Source organism: Populus euphratica, unplaced genomic scaffold, assembly GCF_000495115.2.
Source record: "Populus euphratica unplaced genomic scaffold, PopEup_1.0 scaffold110.1, whole genome shotgun sequence".
Taxonomy (NCBI): domain Eukaryota; kingdom Viridiplantae; phylum Streptophyta; class Magnoliopsida; order Malpighiales; family Salicaceae; genus Populus; species Populus euphratica.
Window position 1 is genome coordinate 445,983 of NW_011499904.1, and position 15,433 is coordinate 461,415.

Below are 15,433 nucleotides of genomic sequence, written 5' to 3' on the forward strand. Positions count from 1 at the left end.
TTTCATGCTTATAAGGTTGACACATCTTTATTTATCTTGTCTGTCGGTGCCAATATCTTCGATCTTCTGGTTTTTGTTGATGACATTCTACTTATGGGTAACAACTCTACTGTACTTCACCGCCTAATATAGTTACTCAGCTCACAACTCAAGCTTCATAACTTAGGTGTCATTCACTATTTTTTAGGCATTGAGGTTCAATCCACTGCTATGAGCCTGATGTTATGACAACATAAGTATATCCTTGACATGCTCACTCAGGATGGTATGACTTCCTGCAAATCGGTTGATATGTTTATCTCTACTTCCAAAGTCACTATAATGTCGGATCCTTTATTTTCTAATCCTACATAGTTTTGTCAGATTATGGGTACTCTTCAATATCTCACCTTTACATGACCAGATATCTACTTTGCAGTTTCGTCAGATTGTGAATACTCTTCAATATTTCACCTTTACATGACCGGATATCTACTTTGCAGTTAACAAAGTTTGTCAGTTTATGCATGCTCCTACATATTCTTATTGGGGTGCCATTAAATGCATTATGCGTTATCTACGGGGTGCAGCTACCTATGGCTTATATATCACTCACAGTTCCTCATTTGATCTACATGACTTTATAGATGCAAATTGGGCAGGTAGTACTGATGATAAAAAATCTATAGGTGGTTATCTTGTCTTCTTTGGTCAAACACCGATTTCATGGAAATCGAGCAAGCAACGCACCATTGCTTGCTTCTCCACCGATGCTGAGTATAAAGCCTTGGCAGATGGCACTGTTGAGGTTATCTAGCTTTAGTATCTATTAAGTGATCTGCAGATTCGTTCTACTTTTGCTCCTTCTATTTGGTGTGATAATCTCGACACTACTTATTTATCTGCAAATCTTATCTTTCATGCTCGTACTAAACACATTGAGGTTGATTATCATTTTATATGAGATAGAGTTGCAAAGAAAGAAATTCAGATTTGCTTTATCTCCTTATGATCAACTTATCAATGTTCTTACTAAACCGCTTCCTACTACTCTGTTTAATACTTTTCAATTCAAGCTTTAGGTCGATCATCTACTCTCAACTTGAGGAGGCATATTATAGAATATACCTATATAGAAAATATTGTATATAGAACATATTATAGTCATATTCTTGTGTGGTAACCTCTACCGTTACTGTTGTATATTGCCCTATATATATATATAGAAAGGGTTGGCTAACCAATAGGTTAAGTCTCTCAATTATTCTTAACTAATTAAAAAATCATGACTTAAGAATTTTTAAATTGTTGTCTAAAAAATAAAAAAATAAAAATTAATTTGATAAAATCATATAATAATAATAATAATAAATATTTTATTCTTATGAATATTAATGAGCAAATTTTTTTTGAAAAAAATATACATATTAAAAGTATATATAATTATTTATAAAATAATTGAATAGTAAAAAACATTAGGCATGTCTAGCTAAAAAAAGAGCATGCGCACCTAGCTTAAAATAAAATAAAAACCTAGGCATGCTTGCTTATCCACTGTTAAAAACTAAAAGGTGTAAATTCTTTATTTATATATTTATTTTTATTATTTTGATAAAAATATTTTTTTTATATCAGATACATTGTTTTTAAATTAAAATATATAATGATTTAAAAAACAAGTTTTAATTAAAAAGGTATGACTCAAGAATTTTTTAAAAATTATATGAAAAATAAAAATAAAATTAATTCTAGCTTGTACATGATGAAAAATCAATTCTTAATTGTACAAGAATTTTTATAAAAGAATAAAGCCTTTTTTCGCTTCTCTTCAAAACCTAGTTATCAAACTTGGACCGGATCGACTTGGAACCCGGTCGCTCCAGTAGCTAGATCAGTTTGAATTTATTAAAAGACCGGCTACTACAATAATCTTGTAAAACCTGAACAACCCAGCAGGTCAACCTATGGGCGACCCGGGCAAACCCAGACAAGACCCAGTTTTTCCTTTTCAAATGTGGTTTCTGTGTAGACTTGGAAAGGAGAAGGTTTTGGCCAAAAGGCCCTGGGATTACTGATAGAGGGATGAGGGAAGTTGTGGCCGGGCACATCTGCAATATCAGGGACGTCATTAATACTTCTCCCCATGTTACCAAAAACCTTAGAATCTCATATGCAAGAGTTAATCTTGTGCCAGTGAAAGATGATGAACCCTAAAAGTGCGGCGATGATGAAGAACATACCAAATAGGTAAACCCATATCAAGAAAGTGTTTTGATAGCACACACCAGTGAAACCGGCTAAAGAAACGACCATGATTGAGATCCCATTTACTGTCAATGGCCACTGTAAGAATTTCAAACAATTTGTGTTGTTGGCTCTACTGCCTAGCCATATACCACCTCCTGGGATGGTGATTGAGTACCCCTATCAAGTGATTGCTAGTTCTTATGGTTAATTTTTCTCTGTTTCTCTCTTCCTATCTGCAATAAGCGCTTCAGATCTCTCTCTGCTCTGTCTCTCTTTTTTTCTTTACTGTTGGGATGGCCAGTTACAACTTACATGTGAAGAAGAGCATTGGTAGCAACAAAGGTAAATGTATAACGAGTGCAAGTGGTGATATTTTGCTTTTTTTGAAGGGATGGCTAAAAAATAATTAAATATCTTGTATTCACGCGGGTTGATCCAAAAAATCTGGGATTCGGTTTCTTGACCGGGTTAACTTTCAGGTTGAGTTTTATAATGCTTTAAAAAAAGCTTTATATTCCTAAAATGCATCCTAATTTTTTTATTTAATTCTTTTTTTGGTAATGGATTTAACCTCTGATAAAAAAGATATTCTTGATTACATTGGAATCAATATATGGTTTGAAGCATATCACGATTCTGGTGCAATGGCCACTTTATTTACTTTAATCAATAAAGTGTAAAAATCAAAATTTAAATTTTATATTTCAAACAAAAGCAGAGTACCGGGTTATAAGATTTGTTTTTTCAAAAATGAAAAAACAAAATAAAAAATAGATGGACTATTATTAGACACTCTTTGCAGAAGATATGACGTCCATATTACATTACTTTTTTAAATGAGAAAACCCTACTACATTCTAGACCAAAACTCATGGCCCAAAGAAAAAAACCAAATTAAAGAAGAATGTAACGAGGAAAATATTGTCATGATTTTTCTCTGTTTCTCTCTTCCTATCTGCAATAAGCGCTTCAGATCTCTCTCTGCTCTGTCTCTCTTTTTTTCTTTACTGTTGGGATGGCCAGTTACAACTTACATGTGAAGAAGAGCATTGGTAGCAACAAAGGTAAATGTATAACGAGTGCAAGTGGTGATATTTTGCTTTTTTTTAAGGGATGGCTAAAAAATAATTAAATATCTTGTATTCATGCGGATTGATCCAAAAAACCTGGGATTCGGTCTCTTGACCGGGTTAACTTTCAAGTTGAGTTTTATAATGTTTAAAGAAAGAAAGCTTTGTATTCCTAAAATGCATCCTAATTTTTTTATTTAATTCTTTTTTTGGTAATGGATTTAACCTCTGATAAAAAAGATATTCTTGATTACATTGGAATCAATATATGGTTTGAAGCATATCACGATTCTGGTGCAATGGCCACTTTATTTACTTTAATCAATAAAGTGTAAAAATCAAAATTTAAATTTTATATTTCAAACAAAAGCAGAGTACCGGGTTATAAGATTTTGTTTTTCAAAAATGAGAAAACAAAATAAAAAATAGATGGACTATTATTAGACACTCTTTGCAGAAGATATGACGTCCATATTACATTACTTTTTTAAATGAGAAAACCCTACTACATTCTAGACCAAAACTCATGGCCCAAAGAAAAAAACCAAATTAAAGAAGAATGTAACGAGGAAAATATTGTCATGTATCAGGCTTTGCTTTCCATAATGACAGGGAAATGCTTAATAGCCTGTTTGGAATTGTGATTAATGTTATTTTTCAAATAGTTTTTTATGTTAAAATATATGTTAATAATATTTTTTTATTTTTTAAAAATTATTTTTGATATTAGTACATTAAAATAATTTAAAAATACTAAAAATATATTAATTTAAAATTAATAAAAAAATAAAAAAATTTCAATTTTTTTAAAATACTTTTAAAATACAGAAACAAACAATTCCTATATCAGAGGCTTTACTTTCCCCATTGCGTGCATGGAAGAAAGCAGTTGTCCTTATGAGAAAAAACATTCAAAGGGCTATCTAATCAACTTGGAATACTGGAGGATTCTATTCGTAGGGCCTTGACTTTTCATCAGATATTGTGTTTTAAAAATATTTTTTAAAAAAATAAATTTTTTTAATTATTTTAAATTAATATATTTTTAATATTTTAAAATCATTTTAATGTGTTGAATTTAAAAATAATTTTTAAAAAATAAAAAAATATTATTAATGTATAGTTGTTAAATAATAGTTATTCAGAATAAAAAATTAAATAAAAATAATGACTTTAAATCATAATTTAATGTAATTATAAATAGTGAAGAGAGAGAAATAATGTGTGATCACCATCTAAAGAAGAGAGAGAAAGTTACCACCACTAATTCTAGAGAGAAAATGCCTACCACTAGTTAGAAAGAGAGGAGAGGAAGGGAGGGAAATGGGGTATTTTAGAGAAATGGGAGAAAAATTAGAGATTACCCCAAATATTTTAGTTTAAATTTATTAATATAATTTTTTTTGGTGAGCCCATCAGTTATTTATCATGTCAACACACCACTGACTACATTATAACAAAAAAAATTTAAATTCATTAGTGATTTCATCAATTGTTTTAAGAATTTCTAAAATTCTTGAAAAATCCCAAATTTACCATTGAATTTTCATGCATAAGTGGTTTAATCGGTGAGTATAAATTTCAGCAATATATGTTAATCCATTGGTCACTTTGTTGATTGATTCTAATTTCATGTTTTTCTTGTCAAACTCTTTGTAATTATTTAATTAATGTATCTATCGCTGAGTTTATTAATAATTTGTTATTATTATAAATCACTTGTAAATTTATTAATGATCATTTAATAATTTATAAAGGCAATGATAGATGATATACCGTAAAGAAAACATTAATTTGGCAACAATTAACCAAAACATATGAGCCAATAATATCTACATGGTAGGAGAAGAAAGAAAAAATTGCTGGACACTCACCATCACTCCATTGTGGATATTGTCCCCCATCAAAAGAGTTTATTGAGGCATTTCAAACCCCACTAAAAAAGACTACACGATGACATTAAAGGAAGTCGTATGGGTTGTTAAAGTAATACCCTGAAAAAGAAAACTGAACAAAACAAATGAAAGTGAGCATCCACCTATATTTAATAAATCAATTCTATTTAATTCAAGAATAAATTTTATTTTTCAAAAATAATTTAAAAAAGAACAAATAAAAATACCCAAACAACAAATAAAAAACCTTAGATAAACAAGTTAGAACAAATTAATGATAAAACAAAGGACATAGAAAACATGAAAAATAAGAGGTCCAATATCTAATTAAATTAATATTAAAGAATAAAATTAAAAAAAAAATATTATCTTAAAAAATAATATTAAAAAACAGAGCAATCTTGAGAGAGCCTCCTTAAACTAAGTTGATTTTTAAAATTTGCAACCCATAAAATCTTAGATACGAGCTTAATTAAGAAACTCAAATTGAAACCCATAAAATCTTAGATACGAGCTTAACTAAGAAACTCAAATTGAAATCAATTAAATATTAAAAAATAAAATTAATTTTAAAAAAGTCAGTCTAAAAGATTCTATAAAAAAGAAAAAATAATAATAAAAAATAAAAACAAAATCTAATAAAGAAATGAAGGCTAAAAAAAAATTCAATTTTAACCTCATTCATTAGCCTATAAAATTTTTAAAGGACAAGATAATAAAAATATTGTTCTCATCCATGGAAGCAATGCTTTTACCACCTCTCCAGTTTTTGTTATTTTTTTTTTTAAGAAATGTTAATAGCCTAAACATGATAGTACAGAAACATCAATTATTATCATATTCGAATCAACCAAGCCAAAAAAATCAACTATTTTAGGTAAAAAATCCCTAAACATCTCCAATAATTGAGTCATAAAAATCAAATTTATTTGCTATGATCAGATTTCAACTTGAGATTGACTTCCCCTCTTGCACTGAGAAGTGATATTATGGGTTTTATCATTTGGTAATTAGTATGACATGGCAAGAACATCTGCTAATCTTATTTATCTATGAGTCTTAATAATATCTATTTAGCTGGAAAACAAATTCTATGAAGTCAAGTCTTATTAATCAAAGTTCCAATCAGAGTAGAGGCTCAGTCATTAGATATTACATGGGATTTGTCACTGTTAAATTGTGTACTGCAGGAGGAGAGAAACCCGTAGCTTCATCACCTGCTGCAGCATTTGAACCAACCCAGGAATAAGCGTTGTGTTGATGTATAAATTCATGTTGACTCTTGATAAAAGCCATTTGGCTCTCCCTCAGCATGCAACATGCTGACGTTTCCTTTTTGTTGTCTGCAGAGTATCTAAGAAATTCGAGGGATAAAATCTCCTCTCGAGGGCTAGTGAACCATCCTGGTTAAGTGTGAAGTTGTCCCTGTTTCAAGTGGCAGTGTAGTTTTCCAGATCTCTGCACTTTTATCCTTCCCTCAATCCCTTCTGATAACCACACACTTAGATTTATGTGTTGCGTTTTTAATGTTGTTTTGTCATTTTCTTTCTAGGAAAAAATTAAGGAATGAAAGATAGTTTTAAATTAGTAAGACCACAACCTGTCTTGATCATAAATCAGTGATTGCTTTCTGAAAAAGAGTCCTGACGTTTGCAATGATATTCTCAAAAGGATCTGCTAATGTTATAAATCCATCCAGGACCGGGATGCGAGTCCATTCACTCTGGGCAGGCACAAAACATTCAAGAAATTTTAACTAAAACTGAAATGAATATTTACAGCAGTTTAACAAATAACTAGATCAGTACTCAGCGCTACATCATTAGCTAAAACGAAGCTGAGGTTCATGCCAAGAGGCTAATGCTAAACGGATGGAACTAGATCACCAGCTTTATCTCATATGCTATATGGGTGGAACTAGATCAGCAACTTTATCTCCCTAGATGAAATAGTTCTTATCTGACAGCCAAATATCATTGGCAAATATGAGTGACTAGCTATAGAAGTGAATAGCCTCGCCTAGAAAGAAAGAACTCGTAATCAGGATGTCTGTTTACGGATGTCTGATCTCCCTTGTTTACTACAGCTCTGGCCATAAGAGATGCTGTCTCTGCAAGTGTTCTCAGCCGCTCCTTCATGATCACAGAAGGGTCTAAGCTTGGAGTTCCTGTTGTCTGGTTTACACTGTGCCGCGGCTGGAACCAGCATTCACCCTGGTCATGTAACACAGTTCAAGGGTAAAAATGGAATATGAGTACAAGAACAGCCACGACTCAAAATTGAAAAGCAAAGTTAAATGGCAGTTTCAAAATAGCTTTTCCATTATTTAAGATTATTGCAATCGATACTGAGTAGTTTTAATGAATCAAAAACAACACAAGAAGAGCATTTTCAAAGTGCCGAAATATTCAATTCTTTCTGATATTTTGTTGCCTATAAAATGGTTATTCAAAATCAGATAATAGTTTGATAAATATAGAGAGCACCATAGAGATCTTTAGTTGGAAAGGTAGGAAATTTTACATACATTTTCCACATAGAGAGACATCAAACATAGTAATGTCTAAGAAGCCTATCACTAGACTATCATAACTGAGAGGACTGAACATAAATAAAAGGAATGAACATGCAAGGAGACTCCATCTCATCAGCAGCCATTATAAGTGAATCAAGACCCTCATCAGTCAGTGAGTTGCTTCTACGTCAGTGAAACATCAATCATAATTAAAGAACAAATTCTTCAAGGTTTATAATATTTAGGTAGACAACATAACAAGCATAATATCCAAAAGTTTACTCAGAGAACAAATAGGGCTCCAACTCAATAAATAACAAGCTTGTCTAGGTAATAAAATATTAATTAAATTTAACATTGATAAATTAGTCATTTTAATATTGGTGGACTAGGAAGTTGCAAGTGGAGAAATAGACTAGATCTGCCAAACATCTCAACATACACACTTCCGCAACCAATTCACTGAAATTTACTTGCATTATAACACTATCACTACAATGCAATGAAGTCTGTACAAGAATTGTATTTGTAAACTACCTGAGCATTGTAACTCTGAAGGCCCACAACTGGAGAAACTACGCATACATTTTTACTCGGGGAATCAAATTTGGCACTTCTATGAACCAAGTGGCCAAGTGAATGGTAAGTCAAAAATGCAGTTCGAAAGTTGCCATCTGGTATCCTATAGATAGGATACCATGCCACTGAATACCTGAAACAGATCCAATAACGAGTCTATCAGATTTCTCTTGGCATGATTCAGTTATATAACAAGCTTCAATCCTAATTAGTGCTCTGAAAGACATTCAAGCTAGTTTTTTCAACCAACCAGGATCTGGGGTGCAAGTCATGAAGATTCAGAGAGGCCAAATTAGTGGGGTCCCCATACATTTTGCAACGTGAAGATGCATTACCTCTAACAAGCTCTTGTATCCTGTAATTAACAGAATCAGTAATGAGATCCATCAGAAAACTGCAGTTATACATTTAATACAATTTCCAATGGGAGGTAAAAGGAGCCCTTACTTCTCATATAATGGTTGTCTTTGCTGAGGTTGTTCTGGTTCAAAGTATTCAAAGAGCAGCTCTGCATCATCAGAACATGCGACATCAACTGATTGAGCTGCAGCTGTGGTATGAGGCTTAGGAATCAGTACAGAAAATATTGGAAGGCGACGAACTTTACAATTCTCTGATGATTCACTAGCCTCATGTGTACCAAAAATCCCATGATCAGGAGCCTTGTTTATGGGTTGGCTTGTATGGTTTTTGAATAGCTGAACTGCTGATAAAAAGGGAACAAAATAGCCACAAAACGAAACACAATCCAAACCTGAGCTCTTAGAATTTTCAAAATCTTCTGCCCTTACTTCTAAACCATAATTCCCATGCTCTTCATACCACTTCCAGAGGCATCCCAATGGGATATATGGTATCTCATGTCTGCATAGTCGCGCACCAACAAGCCGGTCACACAGACAAGTTTGGCAGCATGATAAACCTGGCAGTTGGCTAATAACTGGAGAAGAAAAATGAAGAAATCTTTCAAACTCTGCAACTGGACTGCCAGTGGACATCTGAATAGCTTCACATTCCATCTGTACCCTACATGCATCCTTCACTGCTTGTATTATCTTTATTGAATTATCTTCAAAAGCTGAAAATTGTTGATCAGAGGATTCACTAGTTGAACTGTCATCTTCAAGATGCTTCTTGTTGAGCTCAAACATCCAACCAGTAGAATTATTCAACTTTTGACTGTGGTCATCTTCCTTGGAAGAACAACTTGCATTCCCAGAACCTTGGCATGTGCCCAACAACGATGAAGAAACTAGGTCTTGAGAATCAAAACTGGCGTTTTCTTTAACATTTCTCAAAGTGAAATCTTCACGAGCTGGTCTATCAGAAGGATCTGGTAATGAATTACCAAATCTAGCAGAGGTGGCCAATTCAGAATCTCTTACCCCAATGGGTATCCATTTCTGCATAAATGACCCAGAACTATGGTTTTGCTTACAGTGCTCAGCAAGTGTAATTTCTTTTTCCATTTGGGGACCTTTATTAAAAAAAAGATGAGGAAGGTAAACTGGAGGTGGCACCTTGAGCGTATTTTGGTCCAACAAATTGCTCAGCTTTGCTGGTGAGTTACCTTGATTTTCTGTATGGTGGTGTCTTGGGCTGGAGACAGTATCATAAGTACTGTGAAGTGGCTGTAACGCATCTGGGAAAACTTGCAAGCTGTTAACTGATTCTGAATTTGCGCATTCAACTCTGCTAGGCTGGAACCCAACCATCAAACAAGTATTCACAGAATGAGTTCTTGAAATAGATTTCCCTCCTTTTTGATCATACACTTGAGCTGTGAGACCAAATGTTTCATTCTGTCGCATGCCAGTCTTTGCACGAGTATTAAAGCTGGCCTTGTTGGAACTGTGGCCCCTACCATGACAGCTGTAATCTAATTTGGAACCTAGACTATTTTTTCTTTTCAACTTCTTAGAAACCTTGTCTTTCAGCAGTTTTTTATTCTCAGTTCTTGATAATGTATTTACCTCAGCAACAATACAGTTCCTTTTAAGTGAAGGAGTTTCTTCCAAACTCATGTCCAACTGGAAGCATACAGGAGATATCTTAGTTTCAGTATCCACATCATTCCTCTGAACCTTTTTCCAGACAGAATGGTTGATTTCCTTCCCTGCCCGGACATGCAAATTTCCAAAACCTCCATATTTGTGAGCACCAGCACTACTGGGTAACGCTTTTATTTGCTTGCCTTTCTTGCCTGATGTAAGTAATTGTGCTTCACTGCTGCTAAAATTCTGACTGTCATGCTTTGAGCCCTCAGTGTGGTGGTAGGTATCTACAACACCATTAAATGAATTTTTATAAGATAAAGACCCCTTTCTGGAATTGCAACCTGGAGCTTCTAAAACGCTACCTCTGCTGCTAGCTTCATGAAACGGTTTTGAACGATAACTATCATTAGGGTCATTATCACTGTTTGAACCATTAGATACATAGTCCAACACTAGGGAGGAATCACGAGCATATGAGAAGTCTTTGGATTTCATATCATCACAACAGCTGATCTGACTGAAGCCCTTTCCTTTTGTCTGTATAATGATTTCAGAATTAATCATTTGACACTCCCCAGGAAAATTATGAGCTATACAAGGTATAATGTCTTCCACTGTAGCAACTTCATCAATGTTGGATGAGCAGATCGTAGATGTTTCAGAATTGCTAAATCTAGGATCTCCTTCAAAATCAATCTGGTTACTGCTACCATCTGCTGATGAAACGTCCAGTGCTTCAAAAGTTTCCACAACAACCACTTCACCAATGTTGGATGTGCGTATCACCTGTGCTTCAGAATTGCTGAATCTAATGTCACCTTCAAAGTCAATCTGGTTACTGCTACCATCTGGCAATGAAACTTCTGGTGATGTTGCAGAATATATTAGTTCATCTCCATGAACATTATAACTAGCGGCTTCAGAAGTTGAACTTTCATGAGCATACTCGGACAAAACTTCTGGTTCAGCTGATCCAGTATCACTTGAAACTCTCTTGTTCAGTTTTCCCCTCCTGGTTTTTTGTCGAGAGCTTTTATTTGCAGACTTTTCTACATCAGAACTATTAGCTTCAAGTGAACTAACAGCATTACATTCTTTTGGGGTCGAAACATAGAAATCAGGGCAAATGACAGAACTCTGGCATGAAGAATAGTCAGGTAATAAATTTGATCTTGTCTCTTTATTGGGAACCTTATTTTGAGACTGCTGCCATGCACCAGTTGCAAGAAAATTTCTGGTGCATGACTTAATGGCATAAGGTGGATCAGGTTGAAGCTCTCTTCTTGCCTTTGGTAGATCAGCACTGAATGCATTTCTAGGTGGCATTGAAACCAGTTGCAAACCATCCATGTTCACCTGAATTACAGATCCAAACCAATTGTGTTGATCAAAATGTCTCACTAGCAGTGCAACAATCCTCCACTATTCATCTGATTTGAGCGTAAGCAATGTCAAGATTGCACCTACAGTAAATAAATAGACATAAACCAGAGTCAAATTATAATTGCACTAGAAGCTTATGCCAAATAAGAACAAGATAGAAAACCCAAGACCCAAGTGATACAAGCAATCAAAGAAAAATGAGCAATTTGATCTGACAAACCTTCCACGATGAATGTAAATTAACCATTTAAGGGAAAAAAGAATTGTCAGAACTGGCAAGAAATTTTCTAGTTATTATTTATATATCCTAGGAATCTAACTCGAAATCTAGGCTAAGGAGTCAGAGTTGAGGTATGTCTACCTTTAAGCTAGTCGCAGACTTGAAGAACCTATTGCCCTCTTGATGGAAAGGAAGTTGGCACCACTTGTCTGCAAGACTGTTTTTGTCTCTTTGTTTTACCTGAGTTATCAGAAATCTAAAATGAGCAATAGGCATAGGGAAAGTTATTGGCTCTAGGAACAAATTATATGGCACCGTAGTGGCAGAAAGCATCTCTTTAACAAATAAAAGCAACAGTGTAACTCAATTGATGTATCAAAACAGCAAGCATCATAAACTCTAACCACAATGTCCAAATAATGAGTTGTAAAATAGCCATCAGTGGTATATGGTGAGGTACAAAGAAGAAAAACCAGAAGTGAGTAACAAATGAGATGTTATAAACAAATAAAAAAAATTCGAATATAGTAGTTAATCAGTTTTACCATGCAACTGTCAGACAAGCGACACGCATGTAACAACCAAAACCATTACCTTTGATGAGTGTTCCTCCAATCAACAGAAGACACTTTACAGATCTGAAAATAGCCATGCATAGAAAGAAAGACATAAAAAATTTATGAAAGTTCTAAGAGGAAGAAGCATATGTTAAATGCAAATGGTGAAATGAAAATACATGTCCCGGGGGAAGTAGTTCTGATTATTTTCTTCTATAAATGGCCTCGATGAGTAAACCTCTCCTCTGACTGCAACCTCTGATTGCTGCTGTGGGTTCTTTGAAGCTCAGAATCTTTGGATGTGCCTGTCCGAGTTATAGAATAAAAGAGGGATCAATTCCTCAATAAGCATGAAATAAGTATCTCAATACAGTTTCAACAGCAGAAAAGGCACACAGGTCAAATTATTACTTCAAAGTCTAAATGAGAGATCTTGCAGCATTTTCTAACTCAGAACCAAGCAAAAAAACGGAAACATGCAGCATTATCCTGTTTGAAATTCCCTCAAAGTTTCCTTATTAATTACGTAACTCGATTCAGATTTACTAACTCTCAACCATGCTTTGAGAATGCATTAACTAGAAGATTGCACGATATCCAAGAATGCATTAACTAGGACAGAATCTAATGATTGTAACTTGCCAACAAATATCCAAGGGTAAAAGTTCCCCTACCAAACATGCCAAAAAATCATCACCGCACAACCTAAAATTAAGAAGTTAATCAATTACACGTGACAAACAAAAAGATAAGAAACAAGTCAATGATATACAACAAGTAGGGACTGCACGAGCCAATTTGGTTGTATAAAACAAATAGTATGTTCATGACAATAAACAAGATATTGTTTACATATCAAGTTAATCAATTGCAAACACCAACATTAGAAAATTTCTCCACAGAAACAGCAACCAAATAACTCATTGCACTAGAAGTCAATTCTTAGAAACAACAGAAATACGACAATATTAATGATCAAACACAACATTAAGCTTATCCAAAACCATTTAAAACCGTGCCCATACAACGATTTCTTCGCATTGATAACAAAAGAAAGAGCCCATGTGACTAAATCATTTGTTTCAGTCTAGCTCCATACAGGAAAATACAAGAGAATCTGGAAAAAAAAAAAAAAAGAGCTTGTATGTGTTTATTGAGTTCCAATCCAAACATATTGAAAATTAATTATGACACCAAAAAACCTCACAAACAAGACAATCATTCTGTTAACTACTAAACCTAATTTTTCTTGTCTTAAAACAAACAACATAAGATATACCGTTTATATTGTCCAACTCCATTCATTTCAATCTACCTCAAACAATAAATTTTTATTGAGTTCCAATCCAAACAAATTAAAAATTAATTATGAGACCAAAAGACCTCACAAACAATTTAATCATTCTGTTAACTACCAAACCTCATTTTTCTTGTCTTAAAACAAAAATTACATATGATCATCTTACACAAAACAAAAAAAGAACATGAACATCAAAACCACCTAGAAGAACAAAGAAACCTTTGAACAACAAGGAGGAATTCAAAAGACAGTAAAGAAGACTAAAACTCACCAGAAAAAAAAAAATGGTTTTGAAACCCAATTCAATAAAACAAAGCCAATGAGCAAATTTAAAGAAAAGCCACCAAGAAAGAAGTGAAAAAAAAAAACCAGAGAGAGCATCTGAGAATTGAAGGCTTGATACCAAATTCGACTAAAAGAGTCCCCAAAAAAATCTGTCTAAAAGAGAAAAAGAAACAAAAGGGTGTCCACCAAATATAGCAGTAAGATATAAAAACCAATAAAGATGAAGTAAGCAAGCAACCACCACAATCCAGGCCATACCAGCTATATTTGTGAGGAAATTTACCATTTTTGGACCTTTATGTCTATAAACAAAGCAGACCCACTAATCCATGCTCTAATGAATTTATATCTTTCCACATTTTGATTATTACATGCATTCATTAATCTCTAAAAAAATCCAATCTAAAAAAAAAAAGAATTAAAGACGGAAAACAAACCAGACAACTGCTTGCTGCTGCTGCTGCCACTTCCCTCTCTTCTCTCTTGCTTTCAACGGCTCTTTTTATTTCGTTGCTTGCTTCCTTGAATTTAAAATTGTCTGTAAAAAAAAAAAATGAGAGGAGCATAAAAAAAGGCAAGAATGCTTTTCGTACCTGGAATTTGTAAAGATGATTATAACATTTTTTGTTTAAAAAAAAAATAAAAAGCTAAAATGGGTTATGGATACACTTATTCATAACACGTGGATTGGGATGGAGTGATAAATTTACCATATCAGAAAACATCAATGACGTGGCTGTTGGGATAATATATTTTTGCAAATTTCATTAATTATTATTAGAATGACCGCAACAAATTGTTATTTTTATATTTTTAAAATATAATAAAATTATTAAATTGCAAAAATTATTTTATGTTGTTGTCTATCTTATTATATCAAATCTAGTTAATTAAATCCAATGTCGATTTAAGTCTTAAATATTTTTTCCAAAACATTATAATAATCCAGGTTTAATTTTTATATTAAAAACAATTAGATCAATTTGCGACAGGATGAAAAATACCAATCTAGTTATATTACAAAGAATGTTGAGATAATTCATAGCAAATATATATATAACATATTAATTTTAAAATACATTTAGGTCATAAATTTTATGATAATTAAGAGGTAATTAATAATATCACATTAGTTCCTGTTTTAGATCCATTTAATAAAAAAAATAGTCTCCATATATTAAATTTATTTCTCTCCTTTTATTTTAAATTTATATGGTACTTCTAAAATGACTGCTATCTTTATGTTTTTTTATTTTATTTTAATATTTAAAATATTAAATGCTAAGATTGAAATTTTTTTATGTCATTTTTCATTTTCATAACTTCACAACTCTAAATAATCCTAAAACAAGTTGTTTCAATCTTGCAAATAATATATTATAAATAATCATTTTCAAACTCAAATG

General features: G+C 32.9%; 1 protein-coding gene and 1 long non-coding RNA gene across 6 annotated transcripts; one reads left to right on the plus strand and one right to left on the minus strand.

Moving 5' to 3' along the window:
- The first annotated feature begins 6,379 nt into the window (after positions 1 to 6,379).
- On the plus strand, positions 6,380 to 6,702 carry LOC105133211 (uncharacterized). The gene is made up of 2 exons (XR_843744.1): positions 6,380 to 6,453; positions 6,541 to 6,702. It is a non-coding gene; the product is annotated as an uncharacterized LOC105133211 (long non-coding RNA).
- A 150-nt stretch (positions 6,703 to 6,852) lies between these two features.
- On the minus strand, positions 6,853 to 14,648 carry LOC105133212 (uncharacterized). Of its 5 annotated transcripts, none has more exons than XM_011037087.1 (9): positions 14,465 to 14,648; positions 13,117 to 13,147; positions 12,622 to 12,747; positions 12,480 to 12,523; positions 12,027 to 12,125; positions 8,733 to 11,745; positions 8,536 to 8,640; positions 8,244 to 8,418; positions 6,853 to 7,404 (listed from the first exon to the last, which is right to left on the minus strand). In XM_011037087.1, exons 6-9 carry the CDS (start codon positions 11,630 to 11,632, stop codon positions 7,189 to 7,191), a joined length of 3,396 nt encoding a protein of 1,131 aa, XP_011035389.1. In that variant the 5' UTR covers positions 11,633 to 11,745; positions 12,027 to 12,125; positions 12,480 to 12,523; positions 12,622 to 12,747; positions 13,117 to 13,147; positions 14,465 to 14,648; the 3' UTR covers positions 6,853 to 7,188. The 5 variants fall into 5 exon arrangements, with proteins under 5 accessions (XP_011035389.1, XP_011035392.1, XP_011035388.1 ...); XM_011037090.1 differs by lacking the exon at positions 13,117 to 13,147 and having other exon boundaries at positions 8,733 to 10,992; positions 11,128 to 11,745; positions 14,465 to 14,647; XM_011037086.1 differs by lacking the exon at positions 13,117 to 13,147.
- Positions 14,649 to 15,433: the final 785 nt, after the last annotated feature.

Bases quoted from the DNA above. Each gene is read 5' to 3' on its own strand.
- LOC105133212 (XM_011037089.1), bottom strand. From the start codon at position 11,632: ATGGATGGTTTGCAACTGGTTTCAATGCCACCTAGAAATGCATTCAGT. The intron at 8,641-8,732 runs GTAAGGGCTCCT...TGTTAATTACAG, and splicing joins AGACAACCATTATATGAGAA to GATACAAGAGCTTGTTAGAG. The intron at 7,405-8,243 runs GTAGTTTACAAA...TTACATGACCAG, and splicing joins TTCAGAGTTACAATGCTCAG to GGTGAATGCTGGTTCCAGCC.